At 37.1% G+C, this 27,756-nt stretch overlaps 1 protein-coding gene across 1 annotated transcript in view; it reads right to left on the bottom strand.

Moving 5' to 3' along the window:
- Nucleotides 1-800: 800 nt before the first annotated feature.
- ARIH1 (ariadne RBR E3 ubiquitin protein ligase 1) overlaps nucleotides 801-27,756 on the bottom strand; it is a 121,511-nt gene continuing 94,555 nt past the window's right edge. The window contains exons 6-14 of the mRNA XM_049613825.1: nucleotides 26,540-26,606; nucleotides 24,646-24,752; nucleotides 22,620-22,662; nucleotides 21,785-21,856; nucleotides 17,599-17,729; nucleotides 13,969-14,026; nucleotides 9,341-9,601; nucleotides 6,990-7,102; nucleotides 801-5,424 (exon numbers count right to left, since the gene is read on the bottom strand). Coding sequence (XP_049469782.1) covers nucleotides 5,340-5,424; nucleotides 6,990-7,102; nucleotides 9,341-9,601; nucleotides 13,969-14,026; nucleotides 17,599-17,729; nucleotides 21,785-21,856; nucleotides 22,620-22,662; nucleotides 24,646-24,752; nucleotides 26,540-26,606 — 937 coding nt within the window. The 3' untranslated portion in view covers nucleotides 801-5,339. The remainder of the gene's footprint in view (nucleotides 5,425-6,989; nucleotides 7,103-9,340; nucleotides 9,602-13,968; nucleotides 14,027-17,598; nucleotides 17,730-21,784; nucleotides 21,857-22,619; nucleotides 22,663-24,645; nucleotides 24,753-26,539; nucleotides 26,607-27,756) is intronic.

Here is a 27,756-nt window from a genome sequence, read left to right as displayed (position 1 = left end):
TCAAACTGTGTTGTACAATCAGCAGGGATGGGGGTGGGAATAGGACTTTAAAAACTGACACCCATGATGTAACCCCCAATTAAATCATAATCTCTGGGGTGGGACCTAGGCATTAGGTTTTGTTCTTCTGAAGCTACTTGGTGATTCCAGTATGTCAGATGGTCCGTGGCATCAAGTTGCAACCCAAGATTAACACAAACTGAGAAATAATATGGCCCAAGTGTAATTTTTCTTTGACCTATACTTAAGAATATTGTAAATTACCAACATCTCAAAATTGAGAATTCACATGTGTATTTCACATGCTCCTCTCAGAGCCCACTTAACCCACTGTAATCTTTTATTAAAATATTCACCTGGCTCTTGCAGATACGAGTTCCTTGGGACCCCTTGATTTTTACTGTAATAAAGTTGTGCTTTTGACATTTTCAGAGCTGCTACATATCAATATGTGATTGATTTATACTAATTGGCTCCTACTCTGAAAATGGCCCTACCTAAACAAGCATATCTATGGTTTAATCATAGTCTAAAAACTCCCTTTCAAATGAATCTCATAGTATTTTTCCCACCCTGCCACTGCCTAGAGAAAGACCAACAGTTGCCTTAACGATTTAATTCCACAAAAAGCAAAAAATTAAAACTCAGAAGTTGTCTGTTTACTCCTATAATAGCCACTATTTATTTCCAGTTGAGCATTTCCAAGTTAGTGATTTCATCTTGGGTTATTAAGAAGCAAATTCCTTTAAAAGAACCAGAAATACACCAGCTTTATCGCTGAAGAAACCTGACAAAATCTGACAGTCCCATGCTTTTTCCTGTTCCCGAAGTCAAGATTTCCCCATAATGCTCACTACTTATCTTCTTAAAGCTCCATACATCATCCAGCTCTGAGATGCTGAGAACAAATAGATATCAGCTGTTTTGTACATTTTCAGTTATGTTATAAAACAAATTCTGTAACAAGTTCCAGTAGACTATCCAAAATTCATTTGAGCAAATAACCAGACCAGTAACTGTAAATCCCTTGGCCATTATATCAAACCAAATAAATGCTGAACCATTTACTCTCAACTATCTCATGTGAGTCTTCCCATGAGGATGGTCCTAATCAGCAAGGTGGGAAGGGCTATTCTTTCCTCATGGCTGGTTTCCTTTGATTGGGCAAAACACAGAGCCACATTAGTTGCATACTCTGCCTCAACAAATTAAAGATCAGGAAGAGTACATAACATTCCTCAAACAGGAGCAGTGACAGGCATTCATATGGTCTTTTATGCGGTTTAAAAGCACAATGCCATAGTTAAGAACCACCTTTCCTGGTACTGAATGATAGGTCATACTGAGACCAAACTAATAAACAAGGAGGTAGTACAAGGTTGACTGAGTGACAGAAGAAATTGTGAAATCCTGGGCAAGTTACTTAAATTTCGTCAAGCCTTATTTTCTTTTGTAAAACAGAGCAATTTCTACACCTCTGTAGACAGTAATAGAAGTTAAAGTGCTTTGAAGATAAAGTGATACATGAGCTCTCATTAAGTATAGATCTGAATAAAACCAAATCAAATTGTCCTAAAATTAGGACTTGGCTAGAATTTATCAGTGATGGAGATCTCCGACTTATGGGGACCTTCTTTAAGAAAGCTCTCCCTCCATCCCTACAGGAGATACTAGCTTTTAAGAGTGAACTAAATGGAAGCAATGTGAGGGAGTTTCAATGACTTTTAAAATATTTCATGCTTACAAAACTGACAAACTCTACTGAGCATCTAATATCACTGTTACAACACAAAAAGCAATTTAAATTCAATGTTCAAGACAGAAATTGGAAAGCTTTCAGAAAATGCTCTAAAGGCTTCATTAACCAAGGTAATTGTTGGGGATGGTCTCATTCACAGTTCCCTGCAAAGAAACTGAACCAAATCTCAACATTTTATATTAAGTAGGAACAGTGAATAAGGCACATAAAATAGGTGACTTGGGCCACCAATATGTCTTTTTTTTTTTAACTATAAAAATAAACATAAGTAACTAATGGAATAACAAAATAAAAGTTTATTTTATTAGAATTAGGAATGTTCTTTCCCTCTGGGCAACCTGAACAGTCCAGTTACAATGAAAATCTAAGAACAGTTATTTCCACAGCACAGGGTGCTCTATGCACAAAATTACAGGGTTAGGAGCATTTAATCAATTTACCGATCTGATTGTCTCACCAACCCGCCCCCTCCCTTCCCCCAAGTGCTCTATACCGGGATCTGTAGCTAAAAGATTTTGTTACATCAAGTCCTTTTCTCTCTTGTACTAAATTTCAGTTCCTAATCATGGCTGAATCATATTTTACACTGCAGATTCAACCATTTCAAATCAAGTCAGTTGTCTTGGATCTGTTATATATGTGTGTATGTATACACATGTGTATTTAATATATTTATTTAAACACACATAAAACACATACAATCTGGGTTGCAAATTACACAGAATTTAGGGTCTGATGATATTATATGCTACTCAATTTTACCACTGTGTGTATCCTGAGCTTTGGATCAAAATTTTATTGAAAATCATTTAAAGTCCATCTACTGCTCAATGAATTGTTCAAATGAAGCATCATGCACTTTCAAAAGACAATGTTAACTGCCCTCAAGAAGACAAGGAGACCCTGGTGCTTACCGTGAATAGAGCCCTCTGACTAAAAGACTTAGGTAGAAATAGGGAAGCTGTCATTCAATACGGCTTGCCTATCTCAGCTGGGGTCACTGAAGCTACTAACAATGAAAGCAATGAACTCAGGGAATTCTGTCAAACATGGAGATAGCTGTTAAAAGCTTGAAGTTCAGAAAAGGCCAGTTCACCTTGATCCATACAAATTAGGGAATGCACCCACAACTGCAATACCCTTAGGTAATATGCCAACACTGAAACTAAAAAGCATCTCTAAAAAGCACTGTTCCTCCATGGGTAGGGGCTGATATTATGAAGTGCACACACTGTTTCTGGATACCTGTTGCAAGGGGAGCATGTAAAGAGGATTTATGACACTGAAACCTAGATACTGCAGTTAACTGGTAAGAGTTTTTAAAACACCACACATACACAAAACGTTTTAAGGGAAGCCACATATATCTAGATAGCAACTCTGGCTGCTTTTCAAAGTTACCAGGGAAAGGAACTCATTCAAGCTTTCTATTAAAAAAAAAAAAAGTCTCCTTAGTTTCGATAAATGTATTTTAAGATTGATGCAGTCATTTAAAATAAAGTCAAATGAATGATGGGGGCGGAGGGGAGGAGAAGAGACTGGAGGCAGACACTGAGTTCAGATTTGCACCTGAGGTGGCAAGGGAGGGGAGGATGAGAGGTACGGGTAAAGTTGATCCTAAAGCGACAAGTGGTTTAAGGAAGCAGCATAATATATTCAGCAAACATTCACTGATTTTTGATGGGAAAAGAACAGTTGCAAGTACATCTCATGTAACAACCTTTTTCTAAAAGGAAAAGTAGGGTTGATTCAGCAAAGCCTAACTTAGGCAAAAGGCCAGAGGAAAGTGAACCTACTTCCCAATGGAGTAATAAGATGTACAATGCAAGAGCAGACAAAGCTGCCTCACAAATGGTAAACACTCCCTAGGCGCAAGACATTTAAAGGAAGACAAAGAGGTCACCAAAACTGGTATTTAATATGAAGACCTCTTGATCTAGTTGCCTAATTCACTCTGCACTCCTGTAGAAAACTGACAGATTTAGGGATGCTGACCTGTTGAAAAATACCACAGCCAGAATGGCCTAAACAGGTATATAGTTAATAAAACCACCACCATCCTTTACTTTTAACATAGCTCTTAGTAGAAATTTCATAAAAATGGACATCACAGCTAAAATGCATTATTAATTCTCCTATCTGCTGACAATAGAAAAGAAGCAAACTCATTGATTTCTATTTAAATGCACTAGATGGGAATATTATGTTCTAGGGGTGTTCTCCTTCAAACTGAACCCACAGCAACACACACAAGCAATTTCAGTATCTGCCGTTTTAAATTCACAATCTGAAACTAAGTGAATGGCTATTTATTTATATTTATATTTAAAGCAAAAACATTCTATTTGACACCCTAATGTAAAGAAGGGGTGAGAGAAGAGCCAGAACTAAAATCTTAAAAGGCTCAAAGCAGCAATTAAGGGGGGAAAAAAGTTGAAATGTTTCCTCTGGATGTGATAGGGAGCATAGGAAGCCTTCAGGTGTGTGCATGACAGGGGCGCACAAAGGCTTAGGTAGATGGATGAGGCCATGGAAGGGGAGGAGGCTGGGACTGGGTCATTCTTGAAATACAGCAAAAACCTCCCTGTTGCAGCCCTTATCAGGCCATGGCATTTAGTCAGAGCTTGACTTCCCTGTCCCTGATCAAGAGCTGGAATTCAAGGCATGAGGCCCCTGGCCAGCAATGGGCATACCAAACGAGAAAGGGCAAAGTAATCTCAGGAAAGGGAAATCAAAGAGCTCATTAGGTCTTCCAGAGGTGCTAAACCAACACACCTTTATCCCAACCCTCAACCCTGGAAAGATAAAGCAAACTGAAAGAAAATGCACAGCAAATAGACATAATCTTGAAGATTTTTAAAGAATAAATATTTTTTGTAATTAAACATTATGCAAACACGTGCCACGCTTGCTTTGTCCATGCATATGCGCTATATACAATTTTGAAAAATACTGTGTTGTCCTCTTGTTTTAAAAGTCATATACAAAGTTTTTTTTGTGTTTTTTTGTTTAATTCCTCCTGCTGCCTACCCCCTTCCCCGCCCCAAGAATTTTCTTTACAAGGAACTAATTCACTAATTCACTCATGACCTTGGGGTATGAGAGAGAGAGAGAGAGTCAGTCTGTGTGTGTGGGTGTATTTGTATGTGTAAGGGCGGAAGGGGAAGAGGTCCTTTACCAAAGTACAACAAAATGGCTGGTTTGGACATGAAAAGCAGTGTCAAGGAGCTGTTTTAAATTTTAACTGTACTATACTCAGGAAAAAGAAAAAGAAAAAAAAAAGGAGTCAGCTTTGAGAATGAAGCTACGTTACAAGTTAAAGTTGGAGGGCTTTTTAGTGTGTCTGTCACACTTTTGTTGGCGGCCTAGAATACTGTTGTACAATGGTTTATCTACCTTTTTTTTATTACAATATAATTTACTTAAACTTTCCGTTAACAAAACAGAATTCTGGTACTATAGACCAGAGGCGTCAGAACAGGCTTAGTGCCTCCTTGTTTGTGTTTGTTTTGTTTTGTTTTAATTGCATGAGCACTCTAGATGGTAAAGTTTTCAGAGTTCATTTTATGCAGGGCCATTCTCAGTCCTCAATGTACTCCCACAGATCTTTTTCATAGCCTTCATGCACATGCTGTAACAAAACCCTTCGTCGACTCTCACAGTATCTGTAATCAAAGAAAAAAAAAATTTGTCACCCCCAATAAGAAAGAGGCATTTACTTATTTTTTAAAAATGTTTATTTATTAATAATTCTTAATGTTTATTTATTTTTGAGAGAGAGAGAGAGCGAGCTAGCGCGCATGAGCTGGGGAGGAGTAGAAAGAGAGGGAGACACAGAATCTGAAACAGACTCCAGGCTCTGAGCTGTCAGCACAGAGCGCGAAATGGGACTTGAACTCGTGAATCATGAGATCACGACCTGAGCCGAAGCTGGACACCTGACTGACTGAGCCACCCAGGTGCCTCAATTTTACGAATATTTTAAGGTACTCCAGTTTATCCAGAATTGGAACAAGTTTGTTTTGTTTTGTTTTCTAATAGGCACATTTTCAGGTCTAGGTGTACACAACAAACTGTTTTCTAATTTTAAAAAGGTATTCTCCAAAAGTTGTGAATCCTAGTTTTGGAAATTAATTTCAGAGTAACAGAATGTTAGAAATTCCTAAGGGCCTTAGAAATAATTTGATTCAACCCTGTCACTGTACAGATAAGTAACAGTTTCAGAAAGAAGAAATTTCAAGGGTTACTGATTCACATCTGTAAAATCTTTGTTAACTGTAAAAATGACTGTTAACACAATGTAGTAGCTAAAGATGACTAAGGGAAGTGAAAATATTACTTGCACCTAAGTCTTCCAAATGCCCAAAGGTTTCTGCTACTATTAAAAAAGTATCTGTCAGGAAACAACTTAGGGGGAAATAGCTCCATGTTAAGAAAGCAAACATTTGTACCTTTAGCTTAAAAGGCAGCGTATTTTGAAATATCACCTACCCCTGGAAAAAGTAAACTTCTCTTTAGAAAAAAAACAAACCTTGGGGCGCCTGGGTGGCTCAGCCGGTTGAGTTTCCTACTTCAGCTCAGGTCACGATCTCACGGTTCATGAGTTAGAGCCCCACATTGGGTTCTCTGCTGTCAGCGCAGAGCCTGCCTGCTTCAGATCCTCTGTCTCCCTCCCTCTCTGCCCCTCCCCTGCTCATGCTCTCACTCTCAAAAATGAATGAATGAATGAATGAATGAATGAGAGAGAGAGAGAGAGAGAGAGAGAGAAGGAAGGGGGTGGAGGGAGGGAGGAAGGAAGGAAGGGAGGAAGAAAGAAAGGAAGGAAGGAAAGGAGAAAAATAAAATCTAATAAAAACTCTAAAAAAAGTTTGGGTAGCTCACCTGTCAATAGCCATGATCCCCAAGATCCCCAGGCTAGAACCAGCACCCGAATCTCACCCCTCATCCTAACAACCACTTGCCCCTTTTTAGGTTTTCTTCCTTACAATGCAGCAACTAAGTAGATAAAGCTGAATGGAAGTAGAATCAGCCAGTGTGATAAATGTTTGACTAACACTACTGCCTGCAATTTGTTCCCCAAAAGACAGAAGCAATCTGTGGGAAACATGGCAGCAGCTGAGTTACTGGATATGCTAAACCCAAGTTTCACTATCATCTAACTTCTCCACTAAAGCACATCAGACCACCACAGGCAGAAACTTTTGCTTAACAACTGTTAAAGAAGTCTCACCTGTACTTATCTTGTACTTTCTGCTTTATATCCTGCAGAGAATCTTGGGAAATATCTCTTTCGAGGTAGCCCGAAAGCACCTCTGTGGCATTCTCTAGATCTGCTTGGTTATTCTGCAAGAGAGGAGGAAGAATACATAGTAAATTCGGGCTTAGAAGACAGATGAAACATAAGCCTTCATGGCTGCTTCCTTGCCTATCGACTGTTCTCAACATTGATTTTGTAATTTTCATAGGTGGTTTCTGCACCTGTAAAGTTCTTTATCACTTTCCCCTCTAACAACTTGTACTCTCTTTTCCAGGACAGTTTTTTATATATTAAAATAACTAAAGATGTACCCATTACCTCTGGAAGAAAATGAAGAACAAAGTCCTGAAAAGGACTTAAGAAGTCTTTTGGAATATTATAGTTCTGCAAACTGCTATTGACCAAAACTCAAAAAAAAAAAAAAAAAAAAAAAAGGAAAGCTTGACAAAAAATATAAACCCATTCTTGTTTACAACTGGCTGCACCTACTTCATATAAGAGAACGCATGGAAAATTAATATTGTTAACCTTTACTACTATGGCTAGTTCTGTACATGTAACCAATTTTATTTTGTTTCTTATAAAACTAAACTATAGTAAACATACAGTGTCACATTAGTTTCAGGTGTACAATACAATGATTCAGCAATTCTGTACATGACTCAGTGCTCATCATAAGTCACCATCTGTCACCAAAAAATGTTAATACCATCTTACTATATTCCCTCTGCTATACTTTTCATCTCTGAGATTTACTTACTATTTAGTGGAAGTTTGTACCTCTTAACCCCCTTATTCACTTCATTCATCCTTCCATCTACCTCTCCCCTCTGGCAACCACCAGTTTGTTTTCTGTATTTAAGAGTGCTTTTTGGTCTCTGTTTTTGTTTGATCATTTGTTTTGTTTCTTAAATTCCACATAGGAGTGAAATCATATGGTATTTTTTGTCTTCTCTGACTTAATTTACTTAGAATTATACTCTCTAGGTCCATCCATATTGAATGAATGGCAAGATCTCATTCTTTTTTATTATGCATCGATTTTAAATGAGCAGCTCTACTTGAAAAACATTTACTGCTAAAAGACCCCTTTCATCACTTTTCCACCAAAGATAACCACCATATTAACTTCTAATACCATACATTAGTCTTGCCTGACTTAAAACTTGTAATATCCTTGAAAAGTATTATCTCTATTTTAAAATAAAGATACAGATGACATCAAGTAATCTGCTCCAAGTCAAGAGAGCTAAAAAGTGGTTGAGTCCAATTTCAAATTCAGGCTGACTTCAAAGCCTCCACACTTAATTGCTAGCTGGCTAAACCACATCAATTTGAATGCAGTTTAGGACAAGAAGTCTAAACTTCTGAGCAAATAAGGAACCTTTATTATTTTTTTTTTCTAATTTTTAAATTCTAGTTAGTTAACATATAGTGTAACATTGGTTTCAGGAAGAGAATTCAGTGATTCATCACTTATATATAACACCCAGTGATCATCATAACAAGTACCCTCCTTAATATCCATCACCCATTTGCGCCCCTCCCCCCCACCCACCTCCTTCCATCAATCCATAGTTTGTTCTCTGTCGTTAAGAGTCTCTTTTGGTTTGTTTTCCTCTCTTTTTTCCCTTCCCATATGTTCATCTGTTTTGTTTCTCACATTCCACATGAGTGAAATCATGTAGCATTTGTCTTTCTCTGATTGACTTATTTTGCTTAGCATAATACACTCTACAGCTCCATCCATGTCATTCCAAATGGCAAGATTTCATTCTTTTTGATGGCTGAGTAACATTTCATTGTGTGTGTACACTACATCTTCTTTATCCATTCATCAGTCGATGGACATTTGGGGTCTTTCCACAGTTTGGCTATTGTTGATAATGCTGCTATAAACATTGGGGTGCATGTACCCCTATGAACCTGTATTTTTTTTTATTTATCCTTTGGGTAAAAACCTAGTAGTGCAATTGCTGGATCATAGGGTAGTTCTATTTTAACTTTCTGAGGAACCTCCATACTGTTTTCCAGAGTGGCTGCACCAGTTTGCATTCCCAAACAATGTAAGAGGGTTTCCCTTTCTCTGCATCCTGGCCAACATCTGTTGTTTCCCGTGTTGTTAATTTTAGTCATTCTGACAGGTGAGAGGTGGTATCTCATTGTGGTTTCGATTTATATTTCTCTGATGATGAGTGATGACGAGCATCTTTTCGTGTGCCTGTTAGCCCAGATAGGAAACTTTAAAACTCTACATATCTATGGCAGACCAAGTAGTCCTGTGACACAGCTGGGGTTTTTCCCCACTCAGTAACTATTCCTACCTCAAAGATAATGGACTGGTTATTCTTTTTGAGGTAGAAAGCGAAGACATAAGTGTACATGAGTGTGGCACGACACTGGCAGAGGACATCAACTGCCTTCTTCAGGAACTGCACCTCAATCCAGGACATGTTGTGCTGTTGCATCTCCTCCATTTTCTGCTTCACCTGAGCATATAGTTTGTGCTCAAAGCGTAGACTCTGCATGTGGTTCATATAGCGATTACAGTAGAACAGGTACCTCTGCAGGGCTGCCCTAGATCGCTGTCCCATTAAGAAAAATTAAGGAAACGTAATTGTAACAAACGTATCAAACATACACAAAAGCTCGTATAATATTTACTGATGAAACAGTATAGGAATTTAGGCTAAAATCAGGAACAAACAGACATCTCTTGCTACCTTTTGTTAATACTGCTATGAATGTCCTACAGCTGCACTTCCCAATATGGTAGCCACTGGCCACGGGCAGCTATTTAAATTAAAATAAAAAATTTAGGGGCGCCTGGGTGGCTCAGTGGGTTAAGCGGCCAACGTCGGCTCAGGTCATGATCTCGCAGTCCGTGAGTTCGAGCCCCGCGTCGGGCTCTGTGCTGACAGTTCAGAGCCTGGAGCCTGTTTCAGATTCTGTGTCTCCCTCTCTCTGACCCTCCCCTGTTCATGCTCTGTCTCTCCCTGTCTCAAAAACTAAAAAAAAAAAAAAAAAAAAAAGTTAAAAAAAAAAATTTATAAAAAAAATAAAAAATTTAGTTTCCCTGTGCTCAGTGGCTACCAAACTGGACAGTGGTGATAAAGAACATTTCCATCATAGGAAGTTCTACTATTCTGCAGTATGCAATAAGTAAACAAGAAGCATCAAAATTTTAAAGTAGAAAACAACAGAGAGGCAACCAGACATCATATAACTCTTCATATAATACAAAAGAAAATATCCAGCACCATCAGGTAGGTGCCCCCACCTCACTCCTCAATTGAATCTAAATTCAAGTTATCTAGAATTAACTACCAGTTTCAGGAAATACGGGAATAAAAGAACCTATTAATAGTTAACTTATTAAATGATATCAGGGAGTTACAATCAGCAAAATCCAGAATGTGAAAATTTTTACAGGACAAAAATGGCTTCGTTTCCTCAACAAATAAATAGTAATGGGCGGGGAGGGGGGCGGGGGTGAAGAAGAAGGAATGAAATACACAGAGATTAGACAATACTCAAAAGATATCAATCAAATCCAAGTTGGGAACCTATATGGATCCTGATCTGAACTATAAAAGAAAATTTATGAGATAAATAAAGACATGTGAACACTGGATAGTTAATAATATTTAAAAAGTAGTGCTTTAAAAAACATATAATAAATATATATACAAACACAATAATGGTATTGCAGTTGCATTAAAAGTGTTTTAAATGGGAGTCTGGGTGGATCAATCAGTTAAGCGTCTGACTTTGGCTCAGGTCATGATTTCCCTGTGCTGACTGCTCCAACCCTAGAGCTTGCTTCAGATTCTGTCTCCCAATCTGTCTCTCTCTCTGCCCTTCCCTTGCTCCCTCCCTCCCTCCCTCTCCCTCTCTCAAAAATAAAACATTAAGGGGCGCCTAGGTGGTTCAACTGGTTAAGCATCTGACTTCAGCTCAGGTCATGATCAGATAGTTTGGTGAGTTCGAGTCCCACATTAGGCTTTATGCTGACAGCTCCGAGCCTAGAGCCTGCTTCGGATTTTGTGTCTCCCTTTCTCTGCTCCTCCCGAACTTGTTCTCTCTCTCAAAAATAAATAAACATTTAAAAAAGTAAAAAATAAAAAATAAATAAAACATTTTTAAAAAGAGTTTTAAAGATACATAAAGTATTACCAAAGAAACAATATCATATCTGGTCTAGATTTGTTTTATGTTATTTATCAGACTGCAAAAACAATTCACCTTGGTCTCTCCCATTATACTGTAAATCTCTAGAGACAGACTTTTTAAAAAGAAATACTGTTATCTCTAGTGCCTAACATGCAGAAAATGATTAATAAATGCTTGTTAACTGCAACCACTATGAAAAAGTTTTTTTTTTTAACCACACATATATTATTTCTTTTCTTTTACTATCACTTCCTCTTTCTCCCCTTATGCCTTAGTGACTACAAAGGGCACAGATGCTACAAGGCCTTATGGTTGCTCTCCTGCTTGGAAATACTAACTCTGGGGCCGCCTGGATGGCTCAGTGGATTAAGTGTCCAACTTCGGCTCAGGCCGTGATCTCACGGTTTGTTGAGTTTGAGCCCCACATCAGGCTCTGTGCTGACAGCTTAGAGCCTGGAGCCTGCTTCGGATTCTGTTTCCCCTTCTCTCTGCCCCTCTCATACTCATGCTCTGTCTCTCTCTGTCTCTTGATAATAAATAAACGTTATTTAAAGAAATACTAACTCTGAACTACTTAATTGGCCAATCACATGATCCAGTATCATACAACACTGAAACATCTCAAAAAATCTACTCTTACTATTCAAGAGTCAGGTAAGTACCAAATCAATGCTTACACACTGGAAAATTATGCCAATTATATTTAATCATTATTAGATTAAAAGCAATATTAATGTTGGGGCAACTGGGTGGCTCAGTCTTGGTTAAGCTTCTAACTCTTGGTTTCAGCTCAGGTCATGATCAGATAGTTTGGTGAGTTCAAGCCCTACATCAGGCTTTGCGCTGACAGTGCAGAGCCTGCTTGGGATCCTACCCGCCCCCTCTCTAAATAAACTTTAATCTGCTTGTCATTTTATCCCACCCCCCAAAACCAACCACTAATATTTCAAGCCTGTCAAATTTCCAAAATTAAATGGAAAACCTAAACTACCACATTAAAATATATAATGTTATAGGACTTGATTTAAAATCTAATTTAATACTTCAATTAATTCTAAAACAGCTTCCTACTAAAATAACTCTAAAATACAGCATGAAAGAAAACTCATACCACCACTACAAATAAGACCAACTTTTAATCAAATTCCAGATTGAGAAAATGCAATGAGTGACCTTAAACACTTTGGGAAAAAGTCCAAAACAAACCTGACTACCTAGAACAGGGGTTGGCAAACTGTCCTGTGAGCCAAATCCAGCTGCTGCCTGGTTCTGTAAATAACTTGGAACTCTGTCATGCCTACTCATTTGAGTTTGTGGCTGATTTAGCATTACAAGAGCAGAAGCAGAGTTCAACACGTTTAAGAGAGACCATATAGTCTGCAAAGCTGAAAACATTTACCATCTGCTTCTTCACAGAAAAGTGTACTGACTCCCCTGGTCTAGAAAATAAGAAAATCCAAATATCCACCACAATCAGCACCATGGCATAGTATGTTAAGTCAACAACTTTCTACAATGCAGGTACACTTTTCCAAGGCACTCAACTACCATCTGTGTTCTTTCTGGACTATGTGCCAACCTTCTAGCACTTTTTAAAGCTACAACTCCCAGTGAACACTATATCAGAGTACTGGAGCAGGGAAAAGGAAAGAAAAGGCCAGATGCGTGTGCAATGGTATACTCCATTTTGGGGGACACGGCTCCCACTAAATAAACAAAGCCACTTGTATAAAGTCTTTCTCTGTACACCCATAGGATCAGAAGATTCTAGTTTTTTTTTTTTTTTTTAAGTTTATCTATTTATTTTGAAAGAGAGAGAAAAGTGTGAGTGGGAGGGGGCAGAGAGAAAGAGAGAGAATCTCAAGCAGACCCCTACTGTCAGCACAGAACCTGATGGGGGCTCGAACCCACAAACCATTAAGTCATGATCTGACCCGAAGTCAGACACTTAACTGACTGAGCCACCCAGGCTCCCTTAATTAGAAATAAATTTTAAAGGAACATTTTAAAAGTAGAAAGAAAGAAAGAAAAAGAAAGAAAGGAAGGAAGGAAGGAAGGAAGGAAGGAAGGAAGAAAGAAAGAAAGAAAGAAAGAAAGAAAGAAAGAAAGAAAGAAAAAACATGTTTTGGATGACATCTTAAGCAAGGAAAACCATTTGAAAAGAATATTTTTGGGACAACAGGGGAATTTCAATATGGAATAGATGAAAGTAAGTAAGGAATAATTAAATTCCAGGATTCTACAATTCTGACAGAATTACCAAGATGAAAGAAGCTCAAAATGTTGATGAACTTAATTCACACCTAGTGATTGAATCCTTCTCTACAATGGTGAGATATATATATATCCCTAACCAGTAAAAGGGAACTCCCCCTGAGGCAGTCCATTCTAAATCAGCTCACCTATGATCTTACTGGCTTCTTGATAAGTTAAAAAAAAAAAAAAATTAAATAGAAATGAGAATGCACATAAACAGCAGGAAGGCTTTTTAACAAATACTGTTCTCTAGACTCCTTGCTGGGGTGAAAAAACCTTAACAGCAAAACTAATGAAACCTGGAACTGCACAACATGACTAGATTAATCTTTTAAAAGAAAGAAACAAACCTATAAACAGGAATGTTTCCTGATAGGCATTTTGTTCTCAATGTACACAGATATGCAGTATTTACTGGGGTGTGTTTCCACAACTCTTTCAGAATTGAAAATTTCTGCTAAATTATTCCCTAATAATGATACACATTCCCACTCAACTGTTACCTGAAAATAAATGTACTTACCTCCTGTGCATCTCTTGCTGCCTTTGCATCATCCTCATTATAGCGGTTACAGTTGTACCTTAAAGTGAAGTAAGAGGATTCCATAAAGCCAAAAATCAATGAGAAGGAACAAATAACAGAATTTTAGCCTGGATTCAGAGATTATCTAGAACCAAAATTCTCCTTTATATAGATAAACTGAGGTGTTTAAAATGCCCAGGGTTCTAGAATTACAAGACAGAAAAGAATTCCAAGTGTTGTTGGATTGAACGAACCCCCACCTAGTGTTGGAATCCTCTAACACTGTATCAGTTCTCTACTTCCTGAACTAGTCCATTCCAAATCGGCTCACCTGTAATCATTAGAAAGCGCTGTCATTCTAATATTCCATTTCCTGACTGCAGTCTGAACTTCTAACTTAATTTTTGAAGAGGTCATCTTATTTCCTAGGTTGTCTGTTATTTAGGCTAAGTATTCTCAATTTTTCCAGTTACTTACCTTCTTATTTTAATAAACCAAAGAGAACCAATAGTTCATGGAATACTATGTAACAGATGCTGTGCTATGTGCTTTACATGGTATTATAACTTACAAGAATCATTGAAGACTGAATGATACACAAAATGAGAAGCAGGGGAAATGTGCCCCTAAGACAGCTCAGAGTGAAGATGGACAACAATGGCAGTTCCCTTGTCCTGATTACTCTACCTTTGCTTTTCTGGGAGTCTACACTATGGGAACAGCTGATAGCTACCTATCACCCACTTACAAAGGACTTCAAATGTACTGTCATATTCAATTCCTTGAACCACTTTATGAAATATGGATTATTACCCACATTGAACAGATGAAGAATTAGGCTTTGAGAAGGTAAGTAACACACTTAAGGTAAAATAGCTAGAGTTTCAGAGTTAAGAATTAAATATATGCCTGTCTGCCAATTGAGGGCCGTGCTCTGAACTGTTGACTGTATTGTTCACATGCTGTAGTTCTTGTCTTCAGAATCTTAACAGTAATCCTTTTAGGTCTAAAGGAAGAATTTTGAATTTACTTTAAATCTTGTTAAACTGGATCCACTGTTCTAGCTTGCCAAGTTTCCCAGGATTTTAATGGTCTATATATTTAATATCTTTCTGTGATGTTACCCTAAAATGTAGGCAAGATTCTCTTATTAGTTTAAGAAAGTCATCAGTAAAACTGACCAGAAAAGCAGTACACAGTTTACATGAATAAAAAAGGTAAGGACAAAGCCTTTCATTCAGCAGATCTTGGGGAAGTATTTCATTAGGAAGAAGGAAATCCATTACCTGTAACTGCAAGAAACGGTCACTCAATTAATCCCAAATATCCTTGTGTGTGTTCGTAGCCTGGGCCACAAACTTCTCAGCTCACACCAAAATACCTTGTTGAGATTCACAAAACATTCCCTAATCATCATCCTAATAATACCATTTGATTCTGGGATTTCATGTAAGAGAAAAGTTATGTGGTTCATATGTATTTCATGGAACCAATCACAAATTTTGGAAATTTGGGATTACATTTTGTCTGCTTTCAGTTTTTGGTAGCTCTCTATTTTCCATAGCTATAGCTCTCTATTTTCCATAGCTACTCAGAAATAACCAACAATGGCTCACTGATCTCATCTTTAAGTTTTTAAAGTAACCCAGACCATAATTCACTCAAGTCAGGAGATACATTAATTTCCTACCAGCTTGGGTTATAATCCTCTCTTAGAAAAAATTACTTAATTTAGCCCAAATATTGGCTCTCCTTGCCCTCTAATGGTCAACTGTTAATACCTCTTCTTCTTATCTAATGTAATATCCTTAAAAACTTTCCTTTTGATGTTTTTTGGATATTTTTAAGCCTCAACTCATTTTGTACTCTGCCAAAATTATTAAGGACTTGAAGGCCAGGAAAGCAAACAATTCACCTCTACTTCTAACTCAGATGATGGACAGTGCTACTTGGAATGCTATTTTGAGGATTCTGAGGCATTTTCAGATTTAAATAAGGAAGCACAGTATGACTCATTTGCAATGTTAGCTATGGGTAAAGGCAAGACACAGGAAACATTTCTGACAACTTCGGTCCAGGCCGTTCCTCATCCTCCTGCACCCAACATTTGTTCTGTACTCTTTTCAGTTTTCAAAACAGCTTCTTTAAAATTTGAGTTATGATCCAAGATTTCCTTACACACAGAAAAAGTAACTTAAAAAACGTATTTTTAGTAACTCTTCTCCATTTATTAGGCTTGTTTGTTTAAATATACTAGAGTGGATTTAGTTTCTGAGACAGTCTAATTCTCCAGTTTGCCTTCTTAAAATCTAGAGTATCTGTCAGGCTAAACCCCAAATACCTTTCTTGGATTTGACAGTGGCAAAATCACATTCTTTACTTCCACATAACCAATTAGTTTTTACCTAATTCAGAATTAATTTCAGACAAGTAATCCCTCTCACTATTCCTCTAACTAATGAAACTAATGAAAGTTTCAGTGAAACTAATGAAAGTACCAATGAAAATAAAAAGAGACTTGCCATTGTCTTCACGAGATCCTCCTCCAAACCTAAGAGATTTCTTCCCCTCTCATTCACTCTTTACAAAGCAGCCACGATTCTGACGTAATGTATGTAAAGCACATTAATACAAAGCCCTCTCATCTAAATTACAGATCTAATCAGGCCACTCCCCACTTAAAAGCCTTCTGATAATGTCCAAACTACTTTAGGTCTCAGTCTACTTTCTCTTTTCCTATGCCCTACGTGTAAGGGGCCACAAACTGAACTGCCAATAAGTAACATAAATTAGTGAAATGGGCCCATTTGTGTATTATAACAATCAGAAATACTTTCATTTTTACCAGGTGTGCTAGCTCCCTTCTCTCAAAACTCAAGGCATCATGATTCTAACTTGCATTTTCCTGAACTGGTAAGATATATGCACAGAACAAAGATATGTATCTACTAAATGTGATACCACCTTCTAAATATGGTGCCATCATGATACATACAAATGCCCTGAAGATTGTCTTGGGGAAATAAATGTATCAAACTGGCAAGTCAAGACATCATCTAAGGGGCTATTAATCAATTCCAGATGACTGCTGCCAAGCAGGAATACAGGCCTGTTCTTATATTTCAAAAAGAGGCTTATAATCTGGATTGCACTGGGCAATTTTCCAATTCTTAAAATTTGGGACACATTTTTTGTCTAATAGTATAGAAGGGTAAGTAAAACACAACTGCAGGTTAGGTTCTACCAACAGTCTCTTAGTTTTCAACTACTGCCTAGACAGACATATTAGACAATGCAACTCTTCTCTAAATTAGTCATATACTTTCACATCATTCTACCTTTATTCATGCCACTCCTTTTGCCCTGAATGTCTTCTCTACCACTTCCAACTAATGAACTTTTACTCTCCCTTAAAATTCACATCAATTGGTACCTTCTCTGTGAAATATGCCTGATTTAGACTTCTCTCCAGACATCTTGCCTGTACTTTTAACGATGATCACACACTGTATTCATTTACTTAGCTCCCAAGTTAGATGGTGACTTCCGTGAGGTAAAACCTTAGTCACAGTATATGCATATATTACATACTTATGTGAACATTTTCTCCCCTTCATTTCCCCAACCTACCAGGCAGATCCATGTGGTTCCCAAGGGCCAAGACACACCCAGCAAAACTCTGCTTTACAGTTCTGGTTACGACACACCATGTGATTACAACCGCCATCCTTTTCAATTGTGACGTGGCATTTGGGACATTCCTATGAAGAGAAACTATAAAGTTGGTGTCAATGCTACACTAGGTTGTATTACTATCACCGAAGAGAAGCCAATTCTGGATTTGGTTTATTTTTAAATACCACATTTATTGTTATTAATACATGTAAAGCACTCAGAAAAGTGTGGAATACAATAAGTACTACTGGGAATGAGCTATTATTATTACTGGCTTTGAAGATGTATTATACAAGAGGGGTGCCTGGGTGGCTCAGTCGGTTGGGTGTCTGACTCGGCTCAGGTCATGATCTCACAGTTTGTGAGTTCGAGCCCCGTGTCGGGCTTTGTGCTGACAGCTCGGAGCCTGGAGCCTGGAGCCTGCTTTGGATTCTGTGTCTTCCCCTCTCTCTGCCCCTCCTCTGCTCATGCTGTCTGTTTGTCTCTCTCTCACTCACTCACTCAAAAAAGTATTAAAAAAAAAAAAAAAAAAAGAATAAGGGGTATTTAAACAATGGAGGCCAACACACAATTTTATACCATTAGTACCCTGCTCTACCCAAAATGATTAAAACATATTTTTACCTCCCAGAAAGCATTAGTAATGAAACAATAAGTCTTGTCACTTAAAACAGATGCCCACACCTTTGAGAAATGTATGGTTGAAATCAATATTTTTGTGCTCTCTAAAATTATGGTAAAGATAACTCATGTCACTTAAGAAAAACCTTTCTGTGTTGTTAGGGAACAACTTTAATGTGTTCATTAAAGTCCCTGAATCTTTGAATATGCTCTATAAAACTAGTAGTTCAGAATAGGGCAGAATAAGTGGTTCATTTAAACTATAGGCCTCTTTTTGCATCTAGAGAAATCCCCAAACCTCTAAACCTCCAAGATGCTTAAACCTCCAAGATGTTTAAAGTAGGGAGTATAGGCTTGAATATGTTTGGCTTTGTTTAGAGAGAATTTTGAGGAAGAATGACAATTAGTAATAACAAAATTATCTGCTTGATAATTTTGAGATAAAACTGGAGTTTTTTTCTCTTGAGTGATTTCAGAAGATTTTATTATTGTTATTAGCTCCTTGAACAAATTTGCAGATTATTGGGGGACCTCGGTGTCTCAGGTGAGCGTCCGACTCTTGATTTCGGTTCAGGTCATGATCTCATGGTTCGTGACTTTGAGCCCCATGTTAGGCTCCATACCGACAGTTTGGAGCCTGCTTGGGATTCTCTCACTCCGTGTCTCTCTACCTGTCTCTCTCTCTTTCAAAAATAAGTACACTTAAAAAAAAAATTGCAGATTATCAGTGGTATCATAACATATTGAGAGCTTGGTTAATTGTAACCAAGAAATATAGAATGAAACATTTTATTTTTTTAAGAAATGTTTTGTTTTAATGTTTTTAATTTATTTTTGAGAGAGAGCGTAAATGGGAAAGGTGTGAAAGAAGGGGTGTGTAGGGGGACAGAGGCTTGAATTCAGGAACTGTGAGATCATGACCTAAGCCAAAGTTGAATGCTCACCCAACTGAGCTACCCAGGCACCCCAGATACAGATATTTTAGACCTGGAATTTGCTTCTTGAGAAAATGTGAAATATCTTAATTGATTTCAAAGATTTGATTTAAAATGTATAATTAGAAGTTACCATATTGACCTATTTAAAATTACTATAGCTTATGGGCAGGGTAGTGTTATTTCACAAAGGTCAAATTGTGAATCACTATAAGGATTATCAGTAATATAATGGGTGATACTCCCCCCTTATGGGAGTTACAGGCATCAAACTAATGCAGGGAAATAGAACCTTTATATCTTATTCATAGTTTTATTAAAATTAACGTTTGATTCTGTGGATTTTCCAAAAGGAAAAAAGCAGTAGACCTGCTGTAGGGTAATAACTTTAGTTCACTGGCAACCAAGAATATGACACAGACTTGGAAAAAGCCATGATCTCTGTAGCACAGTTGTAAATGGACCACAGTGAAAAGAATTTAAAACAAGGGTATTTGAGGGGCATTCGACTGGCTCAGTCAGTGGAGCATGCAACTCTTGATCTCTGGGTTGTGATTTCAAGCTCCCTATTGGGGGTAGAGTGTACTTAAAAATAACAACAACAAATAAATAAGTAAAACAAGTGTATTTGACAGAAGAAAGTTGGGAGACTCAGTAGCCACAAAAAGAATTTATCAGTCTTACCAATCCCACTGACCTTATTCTTAAGGCCAAATTGCTTGGGTTTGAATCCTGACTCTACCATTGCTACCTGTGTGATCTCAGACTAGTGTTTTTATTATTTTTCTCTTCCTTAGTTATTCATCTGACAAAGGAAAATAGGAATAGGATCACTATAACGATTATGAGTTAACGCATATAAAACAATGAGAGCAAACAGTATGTGGTATACAGGAGTACTCAATAATTATTTCTAGATGACATTGGAGAGTGTATTTACCTGAACAAATGTTTTACCTCCTGTAAAACTAGTATTACTACATGTATGGTTAAAAGTGCTTAATGTTTTAGTCCCCCATCCCCAATAAAACAAATCTTTTAATTGCATGATACATCTTTTTTTTTTTTTTAACATTTATTTATTTTTGAGAGACAGAGAGAGACAGAGCATGAGCAGGGGAGGGAGAGAGGGAGAGAGAAAGGGAGACACAAAATCCAAAGTAGGCGTCAGGCTCTGAGCTGTCAGTACAGAGCCAGATGTGGGGCCTGAAGCCATGAACCACAAGATCATGACCTGAGACAAAGACCCTAAACAACTGAGCCACCCAGGGGCACCTAAACACTCCTTATTCTTCTAATTGTCCTGTGATTGAGTGATGGAAAGCTCTAACGCTGGTCAAACAACTCAGTATTCTTTAAGCATCACCTAAGACAATACTAAAAATGAATAGCCCATGAATAACCCTATAATCAAGGGCAAGCCACTTCCAACATAGATAGGCTATAAGGCTGAATTAAATAAAGACTGGCTATTTATACAATTTCTACTAAGAGACTGCTGGGTACACAGCTGGGATTCAAATGTATGCTTATTACTTAGTGCTAAAAAAGAAGGGTGTTCAAGACAACTTCCATTTGCAAGACAAAACATCTGTCTAGGGTTAAAGAACTGGTCCATGGTCATAAAGACATGAACAATCTTGAAACTAGTATCCTGAAACTAGTATCATGAGCAATAATGTACCTTAAAAATAAAAACAAAAAACCAAGGGATACCCATATTATCCCCAAAATCTCTATTTCTCAGGAGTCAAGTCTCTTAAATCATATTTTAGCAATTTAACATGCTAAAGATGTCAAACATGTTAAGTCCAGTGCAGCTACATAAAAAAAAGTTATTAGTCAGTTACTCTCAATACTGCTCTAAAGAATGACTCCGTAAGGAGGGGCACCTGGCTGGCTCAGTCAGTACAGCATGTGACTCTTGAACACAGGGTTTTGAATTCAAGCTCCACATTTGGTGTAAAGATTACTTAAAAATAAAATCTTAGAAAGAAAAAAAAAAGGACTCCTTAAAAGTTAAACCCTGGACTTTTTTTAAGGTTTATTTTATTTTTAGTAACCTCTAAACTCAACATGGGGCTTGAACTCACGACCCCAAGATCAAGAGTTGTGTGTTCTACTGACAGCCAGCCAAGCACACCAAACCCTGGGAGTTTTTAAAGGCAGAAATGTAAATTTGCCTAATAAAACCAAGCTAGGTGGAATAAACTCTATATACTAAAAGGCAGGCAATAACAATATAAAAAAGCATTATCAAACTCTCAGGTAGAAAAACTGTCAGCTTCTTCTTCTATAGGAAACTGTTTCCTAATGGACAAAAATTTCCAAAGAAGAGTACTATACTGCAGTATAGTGCTCAATAAAATAAACTCAAACACTAAAAATCGGCAATCATTCTGGAAAAACACAACCAACCAAAACCCAAATCCCCAAAACAACCCAAAAACCCCCAAATCTGAACTGAGGAAAAGGTAAAACAAGTTCCCGTCCCTAATTAGGAAACTTACTTGTTTTGCTAATGCCAAGGCTCCTACGCTTATCACAGTTTCATTACCAAGAGTTTACTGAAGGGAAATACCAACCTTTGTGTTGGCTGCAATCCAGTTAGAGGTCTCACTGTCATCATCACACTTTTTAATCCATTTCTTTAACCACTGTTTGAAAACAACAACTGTTAGGGTACAACAAAAGACTTAAGAGAAAGGATAGCAAATTACTTCAACATTTAAATACAGTCAAGCTTACATTTATTATTATTTTTTTTTTAATTTTTTTTTTTCAACGTTTTTTATTTATTTTTGGGACAGAGAGAGACAGAGCATGAACGGGGGAGGGGCAGAGAGAGAGGGAGACACAGAATCGGAAACAGGCTCCAGGCTCCGAGCCATCAGCCCAGAGCCTGACGCGGGGCTCGAACTCACGGACCGCGAGATCGTGACCTGGCTGAAGTCGGACGCTTAACCGACTGCGCCACCCAGGCGCCCCCAGTCAAGCTTACATTTAAAAGGCAAAGGACAAGATTATCACTGGATTTAATTCCTCTTAAACCAAGGGACTCTGGTAGTTCTCATATCCAGTGTATATAAAATCAACCAAAGGAGGATTTTCTCTGGCTGAAGCCAAGTGAGGAACCTAGAGCTTGATGAGAAGCCCGGCTCCAAGATGTATTATTCCCCTTCGTAAATTACAAAGTCTGCTCAGGGAGGTGCCTTAACCACTGTTAATCCTGATAATTATCAGGAGCTGACTTATTTGTAAGGAATGCTTTATGAATACTTGTGATGATCATTTGAAATAAAAAGGAAAAAAATACAATTTTCTATCTACAAATGGATAACAAAGTTGTGGGCCCCAGTTTTCAGTCTTAGAACTGCTCTATTGTATTATTTAAAAAATGAAAATGCCAGACAAACTCACCTTACATTTAACAGGATCGTGCCAATTTTCTCCACAGTTAAAGCTGTTAAGTGATAGAAGAGTTAAAAGAATTAAGTCCTACCTACTGTTAGTCAGTACACAAACAAACCCATTTCATGCTTTATAGTTCCTCAGTGGTTTCACTGTTTTTAAAGACTAGCAAATACAAGAGCATGAGGCAAGTTCATATTATTCTACAGATTATTTAGAATTCAGCATTAGAACAGCATGTATTGTGGTGTGTGCAAGAAATGAAGAAATGATTATAGTCGTGAAGACATGCTATGATGACAACTTCCTAAGAAAGGACTCTCTAGCCACCAAACTGTTAAGACAAAAAATTGAGTTTAGCGAGATCTGTATTTTTCTGATAGTTTTGAAAATGTATAGTTCCATGCTGTAAACATTCTTCAATTGAAACCAAACAAATAATTTTCACTAATTTAAACTTAAATTTCAACCAATGCTTCATCAGTATATATTAAATCTCTTACTTAATGCCCCAAATGAAGAATTATATAATTTAATCCTAATGCACAGTGAGCAAACAGGTCACATCTTTGCATGACACAAACAAATGAACCTCAGTCTTGTAGAGAGAAAGTTTACCAAGCAAGGTGTAAAACAAGAATGTGGCTAAACATTCTCTAAATACATGAATTGTTCATGCTTTTCTGTTTTCTAGGCAAATGTGGTGTATACATTTGCTAAAATAAAGTATAAATTAAGAATAAATTCAAATGCTTATAGAAAAAAAAAAACCCCGCTGAATGGCTGGTTTTTTCAGGAATGCCAAAAATCCTTTGTAAATGAGAGGAACAAAGTGCTATCAATTTAAATGAAGTCAAATATAATGGTTACTTCTGGAAAAGAAGATGGCGAATGGGATGGAGAAAGGAACAAAGGAGTGTCAAATGAATCTGTCATTCATTTGACAGATTTCTTAACAAAAACAAAATACTTTGCTTAAAGCTGGGTTAGTAGCTACTAAGTATTCACTGCTGTTATTCTCTATATTTTGGTCTGTATACAAGATACTTCATACTAAAAATATGTTTTAAAATACATATGAAATCAGACTCCACGTCTTATTTATAGGGCAAATTCTACATTAGAATGTATATTTAATTTTTTACCAAAATAGCATGTATTTCACACATATTTAATCTCTGTGAGGTTACCTGCTCTTTTTGGAAATATTTAGTATTAACGATGTATAAGTCTAACTCTATAGTTGCTTGCAGAGGAAAAAAAAAAAAAAAAAGAATGGTATGGAATACCAATATAATGTCTATCTGCTAGCTCTTAGAGCTACTTGGTTTGATGGGTTTCTTGTTCCTAAAAGATCCACCAAGGAAATGGAAAATTATCTTAACTTTCTAACATGAATATGCTGTATTGGAAATTCTCTGTTAAGTCAAATCTAGAATTCAAAGACCAAAAGAGCAGGCTATACACTCCAAGAACCAAGGTTACCAGGAAAGGTGGGGCCAGAGGAGCCACAGGAAAACTTTTGATGAAAACACACATGTAATCAAACATGTTTTATCTTTCCAAATTTATCAAGGCATTATTTTCTTTCTAGAAGTAAGATTTAACTTGTCAGAGTAAATGAAAAATAATCCTGTTTATTTTATTTCCTAAGAGATAACTAGAAAACAGAACAAGAGCCATAAAGGAACCAAATATACCCTGACAAAATAAATAGTCCATCAGAAATGAGACGAACTAAGTTCTTACCCCAGATCTACAAGTTTGCTCATATACTAGTTCCAGCAGAGCACACAAGAAAATGTGATTATAGCTGTTTCTTTTCCCATAAGAAAAAAGAGCAACTAGGAAGAAAAAATTACTGAAGATACGACCTTTTAATCTAATTCTTATTTAAAAGAAATATACACTATCTTAAATCAACATCACCCACCTCCCTCCCTGAGGTAAAAAAAATTTTTTTCTATTATTTTTCTACCAAGAATAAACAGAACAGCTATGTGTACTATTTCAATTTAGTAAATCACTTGCTTACCAAAACTGGCGCCCACATTTGCAGCGAACAGGTTTAGCATCAGGATATTGGACTTTAACAACATGGTGGCAATCTGGGGCAGGACACCACTTCAACAGTCGATTGCACTGAAACCCAAGTTAGAAAATAAAAAACGATGGCAAATTAAATCATGATGTAAGATTTCCTAACACAACAAGCAATTATTTACAATGCTTCCCTAGTGTGAGGGCCAAAGACAGGGATGATGACAGAAGCATATAAAAGCCTGCCTCCAATATTTAGTAGTCTTCTACAGTAATGCTCTTAGATGCACAGTTTTTCCAAGATCTCTCAGAGACTTGGTTTTATAAAATATGCATAAAATATGGTTCTATCTTCAAAATCCTACCCACAAACTTTAAAATAATTACCCATTTGGGGCACCTGGGTGGCTCAGTCGGTTGAGCATCTGACTTCAGCTCAGGTCATGATCTCATGGTTCGTGAGTTCAAGCCCTGCATCAAGCTTTGTGCTGACAGCTCAGAGCCTACAGCCTGCTTCGGATTCTCTGTCTCCTCCTCTCTCTGCCCCTCCCCTGCTCATGCTCTGTCTCTGCCTCTCAATAATAAATAAACGTTAAAAAAATTTTTCTTTTAAATAATTACCCATTTTATTAAGAAACATTGATTTGTTTATGGTTCTACTTCAGGGTAATTTTCAAAGATGTAAGGAAACAAGATGAACTCCTACTCAGGGAAGGAGGGAAGGTATTTAAAGATTGTATTATTTTTTTAAGTAATCTCTACATCCAACATGGGGACTCAAACTCACAACCCCAAGATCAAGAGTTGCATACGCTTGCATGACTGAGCCAGCCAGGGGCCTCTCCCCCTTTTTACTTATTATTTTTTTTTAAGTAATCTCCATGCCCTTCATGGGGTTCAAACTCACAACCCCGAGATCAAGAGTCGCATGCTCTATTGACAGGACCAGCAAAGTACCCCAGGGAAGGTGTTCAGATGCTACAGAATATACATGTAATTTCTTTCTTTGACCATAAAAAAAGTCTTCTAAGAACAAAAGTCAGTTCCTAAACCATGGTAAAGATTGCATTTTAGTTCTTAAAAAAAAAAAGGTAAAACCTTTGGGTATTTTTTTAATCAGGAAACAAAACAGGGTTCATGTAACACTCTACACCAGAATTCAAGTTTACTATTTAAAAAATATGTTATTCCTAAAATATGCTGTTTTCTAGAAGATCTGACCTTCAGTTTAATCCCTAAGTGAAATAAATATTACTATGTAGAACTAAAATACCAATTTACACTGATGATCTTATACAGAGGCTGTCAAATGTCTTCCATAAAGAGCCGGAGAGTAAAGATTTTTGTCTGGGAGGGTCAAAAAGGGCCTCTGTGCAACTACTCTATCTGCCACTGTGGGACTAAAGGAGTCATAGAACAAATGGGCTCATCCAAATAAATATTTACCAAAACAGGCAGGCCATAGTTTCCTGACCTGTTTCTGATAAAAGAAAGACATTTGATAAAAACAAGTAACTATAGCTCTCTTTATTAAAGTTTACTGGTAACAGGAGCTAAAACAAGCAGAGATATAGCAAGGTTAAACTGCCAGACATGATTAAACAAGTCATCATTAACAGTCAGCTACAATTTTTTGCTAGGGATAAAGGAAGAATACTGTAAAAATAATTTGATCACCACAGCTCTAGATCTATGAAGAGACACCCACTTATTGGTCTGTCACACTCCTTTGAGAATACGTGTTAGGTATGCTTCATGAATGAAGTCCATAATCTAAATTTATGGTAAAGGTCTTTCTTACTATCAAGAGAATTTCATACAAGAAAAAATATTTTATTAATAAATAATTCCGCTTATTAAAAAAGGTAGCCTGAAGAGAAATCACTTACCTCTACAAAGCTATTTGTTATTAAATGTTGATACTTTAATTTAACTTTCGAATCTGTGATCAGGCGCCTGAGAACAAGAATAAAAATAGTTTATTAGGATGTTATCAGCCAAGAGTATTTTTCCACATTTACAAAATAAAATTTCAATGCTGCAGCTCTAAAAACTACCCTAAACTGAATATACTCAAATGCATATAGACTATCAACAAATGTAACTGTAGAAATCAAGACAACAATCTCCAAGTTTCTGTAGTTTTATTTCGGTAGACCCCCGATTCCCATGTTTCTTATACACGAAAGTCCATTTTTACCCACTTTATTATAGTCTAATGACAGAGTAACTATTGCCAACTTTAGGCCCTTTTCAGAGTATTCTTACTCTGATATCTTGCCTTAGGACAGCAATTCTCAGCCAGCTTCCTTCAGACCCCTCCCAAAAATCAGTGTGTGAAATAAGAGATGCTGACAGGAAGGTTAAGAAATGGATCCAGGTTTTGCTATATATAAATTTAAGGGCCTTCTTCTGAGATCTGTTAGTAATTTACCAGAAATGTTTACTGACTGCAAAGTGGCTTCCATTATGCACCTAGAACACTTTATATATTCGTAACAATTTCTAGAACTCATAGTAACCCATCCTGAAGCTTAAGTTTTGTTAGTCTTAATGGTAAACATTCCCGTGAGTGTTTAAAGAAAATAGTTAAAACAGAAAGAGTTAACCACTGACAAAACCAGTAAAAACTATCAAACACAAACACAGTCTAACCTCATTAAATATTTTAAACAAACAAAAAGGTTTTGTATAATCTGGCCCCATCAAATTCTTGAGCTTCTATGGCACTGCTTGCCTTCCACAAGACCCCACCCTGTACTGTTCCTCTTTCAGCGTACTCCTGTCACATCTGTATTCTTTCAACAGAATTTGGTGAGTAGTGGAACAGAATTCTGGTGAGTATTGCCCTTCTTCAGGGGCTTTTGCATACAGCTACCTCTCTTTAAAAGGAAAGAAGAATATCGTGGTGGGCTCTGAATTGGAACAGCCTAGCTTTGAATACTGTTTTACAACTTACTAGCTATGAAATGAGGGTAAGCTCTTTGACCTCTCCATTTCTCAGTTTACTCATCTGTAAAATGGATAGCAGAAATGAGGAGTTGTGAACTAGAACAGTGCCTGGCAAATAGTAAACACTCAATAAATATTAGATGCTATATTATTA

Source organism: Panthera uncia (genome assembly GCF_023721935.1).
Source record: "Panthera uncia isolate 11264 chromosome B3 unlocalized genomic scaffold, Puncia_PCG_1.0 HiC_scaffold_1, whole genome shotgun sequence".
Lineage (NCBI taxonomy): Eukaryota > Metazoa > Chordata > Mammalia > Carnivora > Felidae > Panthera > Panthera uncia.
Note: the sequence above shows the minus strand (reverse complement) of the source record. Positions and strands in the feature narration are given on the sequence as shown.